The 17,891-nt window shown below is 45.2% G+C and overlaps 1 protein-coding gene across 2 annotated transcripts in view; it reads right to left on the bottom strand.

Annotated features, from left to right (window-relative positions):
• Nucleotides 1-3,476: 3,476 nt before the first annotated feature.
• The window catches only part of ADGRD1 (adhesion G protein-coupled receptor D1), a 270,128-nt gene continuing 255,713 nt past the window's right edge, over nucleotides 3,477-17,891 (bottom strand). For both annotated transcript variants that reach the window (XM_033135813.1, XM_033135814.1), the window contains 4 exons: nucleotides 11,345-11,471; nucleotides 8,660-8,701; nucleotides 5,318-5,410; nucleotides 3,477-4,674 (listed from right to left, as the gene is read on the bottom strand). In XM_033135813.1, the coding sequence (XP_032991704.1) occupies nucleotides 4,579-4,674; nucleotides 5,318-5,410; nucleotides 8,660-8,701; nucleotides 11,345-11,471 (358 nt within the window). In that variant the 3' untranslated portion in view covers nucleotides 3,477-4,578. The remainder of the gene's footprint in view (nucleotides 4,675-5,317; nucleotides 5,411-8,659; nucleotides 8,702-11,344; nucleotides 11,472-17,891) is intronic.

Raw genomic sequence — 17,891 nt, 5'->3', positions numbered from 1 at the left:
AGCAGGGGGAGCAGTCATATCAACCATTTTATTACTTTAGAGGCAAAGTCATCATTGCTGCTACATAATCTATTTTTAACTCACATCTCATTCAATTAAGGTTCCATATTGTTGACAACACAGTGCTGTCTTGAAGACGTATCACAAAAGCCACATCATAGAGCCCATAAATAAATGGCAAGACTTTCATACTTTCATACAAAAGGGCTGCGGTGGAAGAAGAGGAGGAAGAGATTTGTTAGAGCGTTCCTTCTTTGGTACATTTATTGCACTCTGCAAAGCAGTGAGAAAATGCACAGGGTCCATTTATGGCTTACTCATTTCCAGTGCTTATGTGCCATGCCCACAGAGTTGGCTGGTGCCCATCGGGATTGGTAAGGAGGAAGGCAGAGCCAGAGTCAATGACAGGTGTAGTTAGAACCCATCAAAGGTCAACTAATTCTAGTTTTGTCCTCATTCTCCTCTCTGTTGAGTTCTTCAAGGACAACACAGACCAGGGGCGTCTTGCCCATAGAGGCAAGTGGCGCGGGGCACCAGGGCGCCAAGTTCTGGAGGGTGCCAGGGAAGAGGCGGAGGCTGGACACAGCACCTCCCAGCATCAGCTCGCTGCCCTCGCCCGCCTAGCTGAAGCAGCACCGCACCTGGAGCCTCCGCCTCTTCCCTGCCGGAGGAGCCACCCTCCAGCTGCTGCCCACCTCCTCCAGCCCCGCAAAGCTGCCGGCAGTGCCATAAAAAGGTTGGCAACTGGGAAACGGGGGGGGGGGGTGTGCCGGCGGGATCTTTGCACCACGGCACTGGATATATTTAAGACGGCCCTGACACAGACTAAGGAGAAAGAAGCTATCAGGCAGTGGTTCTAAGTGAGAAGACAGGCAGGAGGGGAATAATGTTGGTGGGGATGGGGTCCCATTTGCCCTAATGGCCCAGCCTCCACGACATGCACACGTACACACTACCCTGTGTGTCTGATCAGAAAGTGTGTCTGATCAAAGAAAAGAGGATTTAAAAAAAAAATGATTTCCAAAGAAACAGTTCTTAATACAGTGTTTTCTAGCTCCCAAAACCACCACACATTAAAAAGGTGTTGTTAAATATGTACATGCAAAGCATGGAAATTGAGTTACTTAACTTCACCATGCGGTCATAAATAAAACAGGCATAAACTGGTACAGACGTAACAGCGACAATTTCCCCTTGTTGGGAGCCCAGGACCATTGCAGTGGCTTGCAGATTCCGCCCCCCACTCCACTCTTCTGCGAAATATCCGCTCTCCCTTCCTTTTCAGAGCCAACCACAGTGCACATCATGCCTGCAACAACATTATGTACCTGAAAGAGTATCTCCACCCCCGTTGTTCAGCTCGGACACTGAGGTCCAGCTCCGAGGGCCTTCTGGTGGTTCCCTCACTGCGAGAACCAGGCAGAACGCCTTCTCGGCAGTGGTGCCTACCCTGTGGAATGCCCTCCCATCAGATGTCAAAGAGATAAAGAACTATACAACTTTTAGAAGACCTCTGAAGGCAGACCTGTCTAGGTAAGTTTTAAATGTTCAGTGTTTTATATATGTTGGAAGCCAGCCAGAGAGGCTGGGGCAACCCACTAGATGGGCAGTGTATGGATATTATTAGTAATAGTATGGAATTTATTTATTTATTTATTTATTTATTTATTTATTTAATCAATCAATCAATCAATCACTGGATTAGATTCCTTTTTTGTCTGGGGTGGAAGGAGTCTAGCAGCACCTCCCATTCATCAAAAGGCCATTGTAGCAGCAGAATTAGGGATGGGCTGTCAAGAAGGCAGCAGATCCAACCTCCAAGGAGAGCACCACAGCCATCACTGCCACCGCGCCAGAAGCAAGTGAGCATTGCATTCCTTGGAGGCCAGATCTGTTGCCTCTGTAGATCCTACTGCCTGAGGTGGTCACTTCACCTTGACTCATGGATAGGCCTCTCACCACCATCCTTTGCCTAAAGTTCTTCCATAGCTGTGTGATTCACAGGTAGACAAGAAGCTGGCTTATACCCATTCAGACCAATTATCTCAGTGTTTTCTAGTGGCCGATCTGGGTAAATGTCATCTACCAAGAATGGCAACCGCTCTCCAAGGTTTCAGATGGGAGCCTTTCCCTGCCATAGTGGGAGATGCCAGGGATTGAAGCTGAGACCTTCTGCATGCAAAGCAGGTGCTCTACCATTGAACTCTAGTCTCAAGCATCCCCCTTTCATTTTTTTTTAAATAGTAATACTCAGGGCCAGACCAATCAGGAGGCAGAATGAAGCAGCTATGTCAAGCAGCTTGCTCCATTGGTTGCCTCATTCTCCGCTGGTCCTGTTCTGCTCTGCTTGGGTTGCCATTCTCTCTCCAGCTCAAAAAAAATATATGTTTCAGATAGTTCATTTAATTGTACCCCCCCCATGATTTCATTGTTTCATCCTTTCTGCAAACCACTTGGAGGGTTTGTTTCGGGGTTTGTTTGTTTTTTACAGTCACATGGTCTATAAAGCTTATGAAATAAATAAATAAATAAGACATACCTCCCGTCCTCTGGATCTGATGAGATCCTACACTTGAGTCAAGATCACCTCTGCCCCCTCCCCATGTTGCAGGCATGAAGAGCAAAAGAAAAAGCTGAAAGCCACAGCTCTGCCCTGTTGGTGGTTTCTCCATCCTTCTCCTGTTATTCCTCACTCTGAGAAAGAACCAAGGGGATTCTTCCTCAGAGCGAGGCATTCTGGGCAAAGCAGCCAGGAGAAGGCCTGCACCATCACCAAGGCAGCTAAAAAGTTCAGTTTAAACTTGGGAGCAGGGGGAATGAATTTACATTACGGGTAATTGATTTTTTTTTTAAAAAAAATATTATTATTATTATTATTATTATTATTATTATTATTATTATTATTATTATTATTTACTGAGCACTTAACCAAATTTCTCTTTTGCTCCACTTTTTCCAGGTATAGCCCCCCCCCCCAAGTGCTTTCTTTGCAAAAGCCCACTCTTTAAAGCAGAAGCATAACAATTTGGGTTGTCCGCAGATTGCTGTTTGGTCTGATTCAGCTTTAAAGAGTGGTTTTTTCCGCAGGGAAATCTCTGGAATGACAACAGCAACAAAAGACCCACATGGAAAGCATGGAGGAAAGGCAAGTGTGGATAAGCCCTGAGCTTAAACAGGATTTCTAGCTGTTGTGGCAACGACGCAGGCACTTTCCCAGCCACCTCTCACTGCGAGGAAGCAGTGCTGGGCAAGCGGGCAATGGTGGTGAGAACCCTTTGCGCTGGCCTGTTCTAAGAAAGCCATCTGCCAGCCCTTACGGCTGCAAAGGTGGCTTGAACTGAGTCTATGCAATCCCTGGAACTGTATCAGAAAATAAACACGAGTAGCAAAGCCAATAAAGGCAAGAAATACATTTGTAGGATTAAAACAGGTGTTGCTCTCCCCCTTCAAAAGACATTGCATCACTGCGCTGCTGGAAAGACTAAAGGTTTGTTTGTCAGGAGATGAGATAAAATAAAATAACAACATCTGTGGATAATAACACAATCCCAGCTGCAGTCCGGCTGACGACTTCACAGTAATTTTTCTTCTTGTTGTTGCTGATTTGTATGAAAGTGTTTTTGTTTTGTTTGTTTTTTGCATTTCTTTGTGGGGAGAGGGTTCTCCTGTTTGGCATTCAGCGTCCTATGCTGCCAGGAAAAGAAGACAGATAAACCCAAGAGTCATCTCTGTTATGATTCCCAAAAGCGCACAGGTTAATTCTGTCCGCAAAATCTATTCAGCAGACCGTCGTTGATTCTCATCTGAAAGGCTGCAGACACCTTACTCATACCAAAGAGTGTTTTGGCTGATGAGGACAGCGCTGAAATAAAATAACCCTGCAGGTGGACAAAACAGTCATTGGCAAAGCCCAAACAGATGTATAGGCCATACACACTCAACATCTGCCATCATTGTTGGTCCCAAGGCCTATGTGCCATGTGATACATTGATCCTGACTCTATTTCCCCATCTGTCTTTGACTTCCATGCCACTTCCAGGTGAAATGTCTGTTGGCTGGGTGTTCTCTGGCTATGCTTCTCCTGGGTAATTGGACTGCTCATATTATTTAATGCAAGTGGGGGTTGTAGCGCTAGACAGGAATGGCACGGTTTTAATAATGCCACACACAAAAACACACATTTGGTTTGCAAGGCGGAAAAGCATGTCATGATCATCGTTCCTGAGGTGCCATTAAACGTCCGAAGTCCCATTACTGAGGGAGTACAATCCATTTCCCCACACTTACTGTCTCTGCTGCTGTTTACAAGACCACCCAGTGTTATTTTGTCACTAGCTATTTCATAGCTATTCCCAATGGACGAGTGGCAGGCAGTAAGCAATGCTAGCAGAAGCTGGAAGGACTGACTCAACCCCAATGCAGCATGAAAAATTCTCTCCCCAATTTAGCAGGTGGTGGTTAAAGGAGTGGTTCCTACTGGCACAAATTCTGAGAAAATACTGGACAGGCAGGCAGCATGTCAAAGATCCTGAGGATACGGTTTGGATATCAGAGAGGAGGGACGTTAGGGTTTGCCGTCAAACTGCTGAGAGATCAATCTTGTTTGCTGAATTGGTACTCTTGTCCCAAGTGTTGAGTTTAGTGGGGGTTGTTCCTGGCCTGTTCCCAGTTATCTGGAGTGGGAAGGAGGGAGAGAAAGGAAGAAAATTGTGTGAGTACATTTCCTGCTTCAAGCAAACTACCACTGACTCCCATGGAAGTAAACTTGAACCCACTGGTTTTCCCTCAGGTGGCAACCCATGTCTAGATGTTGTTGGGCTGCAGTTCCCATCATCCCTGTCCACTGGTCAGGGCACCTGGTGCTGATGGGAGTTGGAGTCCAACAACATCAAGGGGGCCACAGGTTCCCCATCACTGTCTCAGAACTCACATCATCAAAGGTAGTAGTTAATAAACAACATTTAACATACCTGCAAGTTTTATCTAGGCTCTATAAAAGTACCCTTTCTGATTCCCAAAATGCAGTCTTGTCTGAGCAAAGAGACATTGAATTTAGGGCAGAACTAAGGCAAACAGTTGATTAACCGGAAGGTTCAGTGGTTTTCAAGTCTCATGTTTTCAAGGGACACTTTCCACAACCATGTGCACATCTGCCATGGAACAAATTCACCAAACAGCATAACAAAACAAACACAGCTATGTTTTCAGGTCCATTTTCAGTTGCATGCATGCCATTGTGCAGTGGAAAGAAGCGTTTGGGCAAATCATCTGTCCAGTCGGATAACGAAGCCTTAGGAATTCTAGGAATATACTTACAATGTCCGAGTTGAAAGGTTTCACATTGATGTTGCGGATCGAACTGCTGGTGAGTGACCACACCTTGGTTTTGTGTTTAAAGGCGGCTCTAACCTTGGCGGGGAGAAGAAAGACGAAACAGTTAGAAAGATTCAATCCTAAAACCACCCCTCTCCACACAAATCTTCTGTCTCCACACTCTCCTTCTCTGGAGCAGGAAAGGCAGGTAAGGGGAAGGTTAGGTGATGGTGCTTCAAGGTGGGCGCATGCAGGCTAGTCTGCTCTTCTCCTTGCCAGCCATTTGGGGTTCATCTGCATAGGAAGGAGATGTGAGTTGGTGCCTACAATTTTAAGCTTGACCAGGAAAGGCAATGGACTGGTGGGCTCCCTTTATTAGCCTTAGAGGTAGATGCTGTCTTCACCACAAAGAAGTACAGTGGTACCTCGGGTTTCCGTGCGCTGCTCTGGTTCGCCAGAAGCGGCTTAGTCATGCTGGCCATATGACCCAGAAGCTGTATGCCGGCTCCCTGGGCCAGTAGAGCGAGATGAGCGCCGCAACCCCAGAGTCGGACACGACTGGACCTAATGGCCAGGGATCCCTTTACCTTTTACCTCGGGTCAAGAACTTAATTTGTTCTGGAGGTCCGTTCTTAACCTGAAACTGTTCCTAACCTGAGGTACCATTTTAGCTAATGGGGCCTCCCGCTGCTGCCGCCCCGCCGCCGCCGCTGCGCAATTTCTGTTCTCATCCTGAAGCAAAGTTCTTAACCCGAGGGTATTACTTCCGGGTTATCAGAGTCTGTAACCTGAAGCGTCTGTAGCCCGAGGTACCACTGTATTAAGGTTTGTTTCCAATGTAGCAATCAGTTAAAGTATTTAACCGTACGCTTGTTGTGCTGGTGCATTGCTGTTCCGCAAGTGAAAACAAAAGCACGTTACTGAAGATCGTTGAGCAGCAAATTGTGCAACGAGAATGAGCAGTTGCAGAAGAATCCGCTGCTACACAAGAGGAAACATATTATCAAATATGGTTGTGCGTCAACCTTCTGCCTTTTTTGTGCAACCTTTAAACTCTGCAATTCACTAGTGCTAGGGCACTAGGGGGCAGAGAATGTTGGATATGACCCATAGTTTCCCCCCTCCTTGCTATAATAGCTGCAGCCATTATTTATTTCCCCTGTCAATTACTGTCTCTCACCCTCCCATGTTTCTATGGCAAACTACAAAAATCTAACGGGGAAAGATGAAATGCCATATACAAGCCCAGCACAGCCAGCTCCTGAGGCAATCAAAATAGCTCCTTTTTTTTACAGCACACTTTCCCATCCAGCCCTTATGTTATTGCTTGTAAAAGTCAGGAAGAAATGGAATTTCAGCCTGATGTCATCAAGTCTGAATGCTGCAATAGAACTTACTTGTCCCTGTCAGGATTTCTTAACAACTGGGAAGGGTTCCTTCCCGCCCTTAAATTATTAGTTTGCTTAACTCTCCTACTCCTGTAAAAAGCATTTTACTCATTGGGTATGTGGGTCACGTAGAGCCCAGGTAATGCAAAGTCTAGAAGACACAATGAGATGTATTTGACAACAGCTTCAATTCAGAGTCAAAATAAACAAATATGCATGTCTATGGTGAATTATTGTTTACAGGAACAACTGGAGGCAGTGATCATTTTGCGAGCGCCCAATTGATGTGCAATCGCTGATATGTGGATCCTTTTGGACCCGGATGAGGGCAGAACGGGGGCAAAATGGGTGTGGGGTGTGGAAAGGGGCTGTAGTGAGTGTGTATAGAACGTACTCTACAAAGACAGAATTTGCGTTGGTTTTTGCACCCACTTTTCCCTCTGGCCTAGCCCACCACTGAAACATAGTCCTCAGAATGTGGCCCTAAGGAGATAGTGGTGCTTGGACTGGAAAATGGTTTCCCACTCTAACAGCCAAGGTGGCTGCTTCAGGTGGCAGGTGCTGGAGGTGTGGGGCAGTTGTGGTAGCCCCCGTGCTCACTCCTGAGCTGCCTGCTCTATCTCACTATTCCTCTCTGCTGGATGACGGAGCTGCGAGTGCCACATGGAGCTGTAATTGTTAAGCCAGACCATTGCCCTCAAGTGTGGTGGAGGACACAGTCCTGTGACCAGGGTTCAAAATTCAACTGCCATTCCAGTTGGCGGTGTGGTGCAACCTTGTCATTTCTCTCAGGCAGCAAAATGTCTTGGGGAAACCCCCTTTCCCCACCTATTCATTTGTTTGATGTATTCATATGTCACCTTTCTCCAAAGCTGGTATTCATGGTGGCTTACCAAATTCAAAAAGATTGTAAAATACAAAGTCATAAAAACCGATCCAGTTAAAAACAACAGTACAGAAGTACATCAAAACACATTTAGCACCAGCATTAAAGTACAGTGGTACCTCGACTTACGAATTTAATCCGTTCCGAATGCACACTCGTAGTTTGAAAAATCCGTAAGTCGAAAAAAGCGATTTCCCCATAGGAATGCATTGGAAACGAAAAATTTGGAAAAATTCGTGAGTCAAGTAAACCGCATCTAAAATTTGTAAGTCGAGTAAACCCCATCTAAAACCGCCAACGGATGTCCTTTGGATGTCGAAAAATTTGTAGGCGTGCGGGCACTTTTTTCATTCATAAGTCGAAAAATTCGTGTGTCAAGTAATTCGTAAGTTGAGGTACCACTGTACAGATTTCCTGACAGCAGCCCGTAGGTCAGCACTGCTGCACCTTAGTTTCACAAAGACCTTTTCTGGACAGGAAGGTCTTAGGCTGCCGGAGGAAGAGCACCAGAAAGATAACCAATTTAACTGCTCTTGGAAGGAAAATTCGCAGTCTCGGGGCAGCTGCAGAAAAAGTCCCTCTCTCATGTCACCACCAACTATGCCTCTAATTTTCTTGGAACTGAGAGAGGATGCTCATCCAAAGATCTTAACATCCAGGCAAGTTTTTGTAGGGAGAGACGATATTTTGGGCAGCCTGTGCCCAAGGTATATGGGACTTTAGAGGTCATGACCAATTGTCCTGTAGCATCAACCGGCAATCAAAGGTTTCAGTGGCTGTCCTTTACTGCAGCCTAGTCTCTTAGCTTTTCTGAAGATGCCATAAACTATGGAAGACAGCAGCGAAATATATATAATACACATTCACCAAGGAGAATAAAAGGCCCACTCCCCAGAGAAACATAATTAAATGGCGCCATTCTCCTAACACTGTGGCTGATTTACAACCGAATTTTAAATCATCGTATTGCTTCACTAAATAAATACATACACACAAAACATATATAATAATCCCAGCATTGCTGGGCCATTGGTTTTTACTGCCAAAGGTTCTCTTACATTAAAAACATACCTCTGAGTTCAGGAGACAGTGAAATAGGAAGATGAAGAACCCCTGAAACAGTGAAATAAAAAGAAAGAGGTTAGGATTTTACAAAGGATCGTTTGCGCAACTGCTGTTGAATCTAAATGGCCTCTAGATGGTCTTTCAAGGTCAGTTGCACGGAGACCCCAATGCAACATTTGGCAAGCTGTTTTCGACTGCGATTCCCATCAGTCCCAGCACTGCACTGGCTTGGGCTAATGGAGGCCATAGTCCAAAACATCTGGAGGGGCAGCAGCTTGGCAAAGGCTGTATTAATAGTGTCCCTCTTTATGCCGTGTCCCAGCTACAGCTGCAACACTCTGGGGAACATACAATCCATCCACAGAGACTTTTTCTGGAGGCAGAGGCCAGTCCTGCTGTAGCAATTGCCACTCTGCCCTACACCCCTGAAAGAGGAATGTGGGATATCATGTTGTACTCTAGGCACTGACAATGCCCATATCCAAGCAAGATCTTATTCAGTTAGATTGTCCTTAATCCTAAAATTTCAGGGCACAGAGAATAATAATAGTAATCATTGACCAGCGGTAGCCTTTTGGAATGCCGGTTGACAAGGCAACTTTCAGGTGAAGTCTGCCGCATACAGTTGCAATCAAAATTATTCAACCCCCCACTGCAAATCAGGTTTATTATTAAAATTTACAGACTTTTGACTGTTTGCAATGAGCAAATCAAACAAAAACAACTGAAATAGCTCAACACAACGGATGCTTCAAGTGGTTTCCCCAAATTCATCTGAAATTGCAACTTATACCGGCTTCTCCAGTCTCACTATTATTCAACCCCCTGAATAGAACCACTCACAACAGCACAAATACAACAGGTGTTGTCTCAAGCACACCTGATGCAACTAATCAAGGACTTCATGTGTTGCACCAGATGTGCTTGAGCTGGAACACATGACATACCTGAGCTGGCTCGGGGCTTGCTGAGTGTCAAATTTGGCTGCATGTTAGAAATATGGCTAAGTCAAGAGAATGGTCCAAGAAGGTAAGAGAAGAGATCATCGCCCTTCACAAACAAGGAGCAGGATACAAAAGACGAGCAAATGCCAGGGACACACATTGTCATTACGTTACCCCCACCCCATTTATTTGAATGCAAAGGAAACGCAATGCAAAGGATATGTGTGTGCAATGAATCACGTATCCTTTGTCGAATGAAAACAACTGCAGCAGCAAACACTGTTTTGTATTCCCTGGTTTTGCTTTCCATTCTGGGCATGCAACAAATAAGCAAACACCGGCAATTTCTGCTCCTGATTTCATTTTCATCGGAGTTCTGCAGAATCCCTGTATGCTGCTCCATTTTCTAAGAGAGATAAATCTATGCCTTCTAGCTACAACTCCCAACAGCAATGAGCATGGACAATAGCACAACCTTGGCCAACCTAATACTCTGACTGCCTGGTTCACCTCATATTTAGTGCATAAGATCACAAACAACGACATTGCTCCAGAGGCCCCAGTGTTATTGTTAGTTGTGAGTGATGTACAGAGGCCATGAAAGGTCAGAGGAAGCGGGGCGGACAGAGAGGCAAGATGCTGCACACAATCTGTATATAGAATGTTTCGTATAACCTTTATCTTTCAGGTTTCTTAGTGCCACAACGCTGAAGTCAGATTCCTCATCTTTGGGGGATGAGGGTGAGGACTGTGGGCATGCAGCAGCAGCAGCAGCAGAAGTGTTCTCAAATGAGCCTGTGAAGCTAGTGCCCCCTCGGCCTGAGGATAGGTAAAGGTAAAGGGACCCCTGACCATTAGGTCCAGTCGCAGACGACTCTGGGGTTGTGGCGCTCATCTCGCTTTACTGGCCGAGGGAGCCGGCGTACAGCTTTCGGGTCATGTGGCCAGCATGACTAAGCCACTTCTGGTGAACCAGAGCAGCACACGGAAATGCCGTTTACCTTCCTGCCAGAGTGGTACCTATTTATCTACTTGCACTTTGACGTGCTTTCGAACTGCTAGGTGGGCAGGAGCAGGGACTGAGCAACGGGAGCTCACCCTGTTGTGGGGATTCGAACTGCTGACCTTCTGATCGGCAAGCCCTAGGCTCTGTGGTTTAACCCACAGTGCCATCCGCTGTGTTGCTGCCATTCTCTTACTCAGAGGGCTCCATTGCAAAAGACCTGGGGCTCTCTGATTCCATCTCAGTAGGAGCCTTAGAGGTGCATCTTGCAGCACAGATGGTGTTAACAAGCAGGCTGCTCCTGTTGCTGCTGCTCTATAATGCTGTGTTTCTCAAACTCGGGTCCCCAGCTATTGTTGGACTGCAACTCCCATCATCTCTGACCACTGGTCCTGCTAGCTAGGGATGGTGGGAGTTGTAGTCCAGCAACCACGAGCTGGGGACCCAAGGTTGAGAAACACTGATATAATGGCTCCTTTCTAGAACAACTTCCGAACTCTGTGTTCCTCATAGCACAGCCTGAACTCTGCCCTGCTTCACCCTCTGCCCATAGCTGTCAACTTTTCTCTTTTCTTGCGAGGAATCCTATTCGGAATAAGGGAATTTCCCTTTAAAAAGGGAAAAGTTGACAGCTATGCCTCTGCCTGAACCCCTTGTCCCGCCTCGCCTCACCTCACACCCTGGTGAGGTCTTGCCTTGCTGCACTGCAGAACACTTAGCCCCTTAACTGGGTTATGAACCTACTTGCAAGGAGTTGAATATGGCAAACATGTACTGGAACACCAATGCATGCATGTTGACCGCCAGAACACCTAAAATCCACGAGCTTCCCAAGATAGGCAACAAGACAGCAACTGCTTTGGCCGTCAACCTGTAAGATAAAGAGGGAGGTTGGGGGTTTCAACACAATGAAGATTTTGAAATATAATAACAACAACATGTATTATATATATATAGATACTACCATGTCAAGGGGGAAAGGATCATCACTCATTCTGGTCTGGTACAAGTATGGGAGAAAAGGCCCTATTGATCACCATATTCTGCCGGACAAGGTAAACCAGCAGATACCATCTTACCAGGAGGTCCACATGATATAAGAATCAGGCTTTAGCATTGCAGTACCTATCCTTCAGAACTCCTGCCCGTTACTGCTACTAATCCTACTACATCTCCTTTCCCCTTTTCTGTTATTTTATTTATCTCCTGACCTTCCCCCTCAAGATGCCCAGAGCAGAAAACACGTCAGTAATAAAAGAATTAAAATATCTAAAACAGAGTTTAAAATATCTTTTAAAAATCCCCTACACTTGAAGGAAATAATTTCAGGGTTGCCAAGTATAGTATGTATCAGCTATCAAATGCCTGGGTAAACAGGAATATTTTTTTATACATTCCTCCTAAATAATAATGACGGAAAAAAGGAGAAACCTCACTAAGAGAGGGCATTTCGCAAATGGGGAGCCACTACCGAGAAGGCCCTGTCACACGTCACTGCCAGCCAGACAACCTCCAGTGCCAGCACCACAAACAGGCCCAAGATGCTTGATACCTCTTGAAAGCTAATCTAGATGCTATGCTAAAACCCACTGCTGTTTCTGAAAACAGGAGCTACATCTTCAGCTCCTTCTTCCTCTTCAGAATTTCTAGTCTCACAGAATCTACAGATACCTTCCCCTTCCTGCTACTTTTCATCACTAGCTGCCACTGGAGGCATGTTGGCATGTCACGACATGGGCAAGTCACAATAATCAAAAGAAGGTCTATATGTACAGCTGCCATTTTTCATGATAGATGTGTGTTCGCCTTGGAGCAGTTGACAGCTCTTCAACTAAAAGAGAGCCGGAGACTTGCTCTTTGTATTTTTTTATGTAATTTGTAGCCACTTAATTTTAAATAAAACCTCAAATTGGCTTACAAAGAATATAAAATATGCATTAGAATTGTCAGTAAGTCACAAGTCAAAGCAAGTTTGTTTCTTAAAATCAAAATATAAATGAAACCAACCATATATGTGTGTGCGTGTTTGTTTGTTTTGTGTGTGTGTGTGTGTGTGTGTGTGTGTGCACGTGCATGCGTGCGCTAAAGTGGACTTTGAAGACACTCAAACTCAGAATGCAAGGGAGAAACGTGCTATGAGGAAGGTGTTGTTGTTTAGTCATTTAGTCATGGACCAGAGCACGCCAGGCACTCCTGTCTTCCACTGCCTCCCACAGTTTGGTCAGACTCATGTTGGTCGCTTCAAGAACATGGTCCAACCATCTCATCCTCTGTCGTCCCCTTCTCCTTGTGCCCTCTATCTTTCCCAGCATCAGGGTCTTTTCCAGGGAGTCTTCTCTTCTCATGAGGTGGCCAAAGTATTGGATCCTCAGCTTTAGGATCTGTCCTTCCCGTGAGCACCCAGGGCTGATTTCCTTCAGAATGGATAGGTTTGATCTTCTTGCAGTCCATGGGACTCTCAAGAGTCTCCTCCAGGTACGCTTGGCAAATCCACACCGTGATCAACCCCCGCCCGGGAACCAATGTCCCCACTGTGGAAGGACGTGTGGGTCCAGAATTGGCCTCCACGGTCACTTACGGACTCATTGTTAAAACCGTGTTTATGGAAGACAATCTTACTTGGCTATGAGTGATTGCTGAAGAAGAAGAAGAAGAAGAAGAAGAAGAAGAAGAAGAAGAAGAAGAAGATGCTAAAGTTACAGATTACACACACACACACACACACACACACACACTTTAAAGTTACATATTAAAATATATTTAGCTAAAGTAAGACAAGTCAGCTGAACATTCAAGAGAATACGTCCCAAAAGTCAACACCCTCCTCAGTGGCTGTGGCCCTGTGCCACATCTTAAGAGTCTCTGTATAACATCTTAGGTCCCCCTGTGCTCCCTGGACTAAATGTGAAAAGAGAAGAAACTGATGTTTGAAGGATTAGCCACTGGCTTTTGATCAACACCATGACACTCTAAGGAGGGCATATTTATGCTCACAGAACGCAGGAGGAAGTAAATCAATACCACTTTCAGAAAGGAGTCATTTTATGGGGGGGACATTAGCCTGCCTTATATCAGAGTACCCTGTTTCCGTGCTTGCCATACAATTACTCGTCAACTATCTAAAGCACTGTACTTAACTGACTGACAAATTATTGCGGAAACTGGGTCTCATCAATTCTACCGCAAACCTTCTATAAGCTTGTGGATTTCCTAGCTGGTTTGATGCATGGCTTCCGCCCCCGCCCCCCTCCCCACTGCGGGTGAGAAAAATGGCTAGTCTTTATGTAGGTGTAACATGCAAAGGACAACAAGAACAGAAGCCACCAGCAGACACCATGATGGGGCGCCAGTGCTCATCTAACCTGACAGCTGAGTCATTGTAGCTTACAGTGACTCAGCTGTTGGGAGGTCACTTGAGTCCTGCCAACTCATCTTACCTCTATAGTGGTAGAATCCAAGGATTTTTCACAAGAGTGGCAACTTTTTACAATAAGAGCATGAGAATCTCTAAATTACAACAAGATTGCAGCTTAGATTAAATGTATAACTTGCATATTCCTGCCCAGGTAACCTTCCAGGAGCTACAGGCCAGTGGTGGGTGAGGAAGAAAGGCAAATGAGACGTGAGCAACCAATGACGATTTCACCTTTCTACAGTAGGCTAGAGGGACGCGGGTGGCGCTGTGGGTTAAACCACAGAGCCTAGGGCTTGCTGATCAGAAGGTTGGTGGTTCGAATCCCTGCGATGGGGTGAGCTCCCATTGTTCGGTCCCTGCTCCTGCCAACCTAGCACTTCGAAAGCACATCAAAGTGCAAGTAGATAAATAGGTACCACTTTGGTGGGAAGATAAACGGCGTTTCCGTGCACTGCTCTGGTTCACCAGAAGCGGCTTAGTCATGCTGGCCACATGACCCAGAAGCTGTATGTCGGCTCCCTCGGCCAATAAAGCAAGATCAGCATCGCAACCCCAGAGTCATCCACGACTGAACCTAATGGTCAGGGGTCCCTTTACCTTTTACAGTAGTCTAGTTTCTACACACACCCTGCTCCATCCACAAAAGCAAGAGGTATCACCAGAGTTCAGGGAAACATTTTAGCCAGGCAAAAATACTTTGAGTGCAAAGTAGAGCCAATGAGCTGGCTTGGCTTTGAGAGAGTTCAGAGGGCCAGTCAAAGAGGCCAGGCTTTTGGTCCTCCAGGCCTAAGGTTCCCCACCCCTGGAGTAGACATAACTGTGCTAGACCAGCCAATAGTTTGATTCTGAATATGGCAGTTTCTTATGTTCCTATGCACTTGAAGTTTCCTTAGCACAGGACTTAGGGGATTCTGGGATGGAAGGTGCCACCTCTGACTTTACATAAGACAACTGGATGGGTCAGAAGAAGGAAAGGAGGTAGGTAACAAGATGGCTTTAGGGGACAAAACTGTCAGTTTGCATTTCTTAGTGCAGAAAGTATTGATCTGATGTATAGAGATCTTTACTATTCTACTCAATTCAAGAGAAGAAGAAGAAGAAGAAGAGTTTGGATTTGATATCCCGCTTTTCACTACCCGAAGGAGCCTCAAAGCGGCTAACATTCTCCTTTCCCTTCCTCCCCCACAACAAACACTCTGTGAGGTGAGTGGGGCTGAGAGACTTCAGAGAAGTGTGACTAGCCCAAGGTCACCCAGCAGCTGCATGTAGAGGAGTGGAGACACGAACCCGGTTCCCCAGATTACGAGTCTACCAATCTTAACCACTACACCACACTGGCTCTCTGGAAGAGGGTTCTGGAAGCTTCTCTGTGTGAAAGAAACAAGCAAAAGGTTCATGATGTTTGGGTTATTCCTTCAGAGAAGCTGAGTATAGCTGGCTTAAACTGGTTCTGTTATCTCTTTCTGTCAAGGTCACGCTGAATATAAAAGTAAGGCCAGAAGGAGCCTGGGATTCACTTTCTATATCTTTTCCTTCTGGTGTGGTGTTCTTTACGTAGTATGCTTAGTGTTAAGGTTTAGACTTATTATAAGTTATTGTAAGTTTAAGTTAAGTCTGCTGTGACTGGATTTCTTATGGACAGTCCCAATCTTGAATGTATTGGATTTGTGACCATTATGCTCATTTGCCTTCAGTAGCAGTAAAGCTCTGCTGGATGAAATACAATTGCCTCTGATCTATTTTTTTTTTGGGGGGGGATGCTGCAATGTGTTTAAGTTTTTACTCTGCTAACTATAACTATAACTATAACTATAACTATAAAACTGCTCTGTATCAATATTGAGTAGAATTCCATGACAGAAACATGCAATATGATGAGCTGGGAGAGAAAAAAAATACAAGAGACTAGAAGACTTTCTTACAGCGACATTGTTTTATCAGAGCCATGGATCAAATACTAAACACGAACAGCTTGAAAGTATGGATCGGTTTGAAGGTATGCAGCTGCCACCAAGTTTCACCTAAAACCATGACCCCACCCACCCTCATAAAATCATTGGAGAGGTTTGGAGTGAAATTATGGAGAGGCAGCAACCATGTTAACTCAGATAATGTCTAGAATGGGCCTTCAAATGGACTAAAAGAGCCATCCAATTCACCCTGTTGCTTTCTGGTAGGAGCATCCATCCACCAAGTGCCTTCCAGTCTGTGGATACTGTGCATACTGGGAACCTTATGAACACAAGACCAGGCTCTGCTATTTGATGTTTCAGCTAGCTCTAGAAAGCAAAAGTCTGAATGTAAGAGTACCCGCATAATGCGATTCAAAGTGTGAGAACAAAAAAGGGGGTAATCTTTTAAATTAAATAACTGAGATCTAAGAAGGCTTAGTTCTCACAGCACCCCCTTAGCAAACAAATCATTTTGTGCTTGATTCAAAAGGACACACTACAAAACTGCACAGGGCTCCTCCTTTCAGTGGAATAGAGAAATCTGGGTCACAGAAGAAAGGCTGGATGAGATTCTTTGTATAGATTAGAAATTTCGTTGCCCTTGACTGAAATATCACTCTACAAATAATTCTGAATGCTCAGCTAGGAATAGAAAAGAGATTCGGTGAGCGCCGAGGACAGTTGTTCACTTCACAATCTGTAACTTTTTAAATAAAAAAATGCTAGAAACATATATAACATAATCAAAAGGACAACTTGATCAAGGAGGTTGTAAAGTTTGGTGCAGCAGCTGCAATAGACACAGGTGCCTTCTTGGTAGACACCTACCAAACATTTGGGCCCCTGCAGAAGTGCCTCTGCAGATGGATGGGGAGAAGATGGGTGCTTAGGTCAGTTGTTGCTCAAAGTGGTGCTCTGTGGATCATTGCTGGTCCACGAGCCATTAGCTGCTGGTGCCTAGCAACTCCACCACAGCCCAGGTTGGTTGGGGCACTTCAGGGACCAAATATGGTGCCAGTCTCTGGCACAATGGAGTAGGTGGTTCAAGTCTTGACATCTCCAAGTAGGACTGGGAAAGACCCTGGTGAGCTGCTGTCAATCATGGTGGAGTCTACACTTTAGCTTATTGTCTACACTGTATATAAAAGTGAGCTAGATAGACCAAAGGTCTGACTCAGTATAAGGCAGCTTCCTACAATCCTCACCATGTGACCAATTCCATCCCTATGGAACAGTTACAAGAAGGCTGAGGGAAGACTCCATGCAGGAGGACTTCTTGCACTGCTGGGCATGAATGTGAATCTGGCCTGATGATGATGATGATGATGATGATGGTAAAATGCCAAACAGAGGCTGAGCATTCAAAAAATAAAAAATAACAATCGAAGAAGCCAAACTAAATAATCAGCAATCATTTTTTTTAAATGATGCAATGCAACAGTCATCTTGTTTAGTGCTAGCAAAGCACCTCTGGAATTCTGTCAGGGCATAAAGGTCGTTTTCCAGGGCATTTCAAAGTGGCATTCAGAACTGTCTCCTCCATTCCTCCTCCTTCCCTTCCTTTATTTAATGCTCCCCCTTTAGTCCTTTCAATATCAGATAGCAAGCGAGAACACCTGCCTGCCCAACATCTATTAGAAAGAAATTTCACCACTCAAGGGACGCCAACTCTATCGCAAACAGGAACGTGGCCCATAACTTACAAATCAATTTTATTTGCTAGATGTGTTTGTAACTAATCCTTCTGAAGGTGGCTGACCTCCACTACTTCAGCCATTCCATCTGCTGAGTTAGAGATGATGCTCAGGTCTATAAACCAAGGTTATATAAAGAGTCGAGGAAAGGTGGAAGTTTTCCCGGAGCAGCTTATCAAAACCAGTACCTTGACCAATATGTTTTTAGCTGACTGTCCCTTATTTAGGAT

Source organism: Lacerta agilis, chromosome 17 (assembly GCF_009819535.1).
Source record: "Lacerta agilis isolate rLacAgi1 chromosome 17, rLacAgi1.pri, whole genome shotgun sequence".
Taxonomy (NCBI): Eukaryota; Metazoa; Chordata; class Lepidosauria; order Squamata; family Lacertidae; genus Lacerta; species Lacerta agilis.
This window is presented reverse-complemented; position numbering and strand designations above follow the sequence as displayed.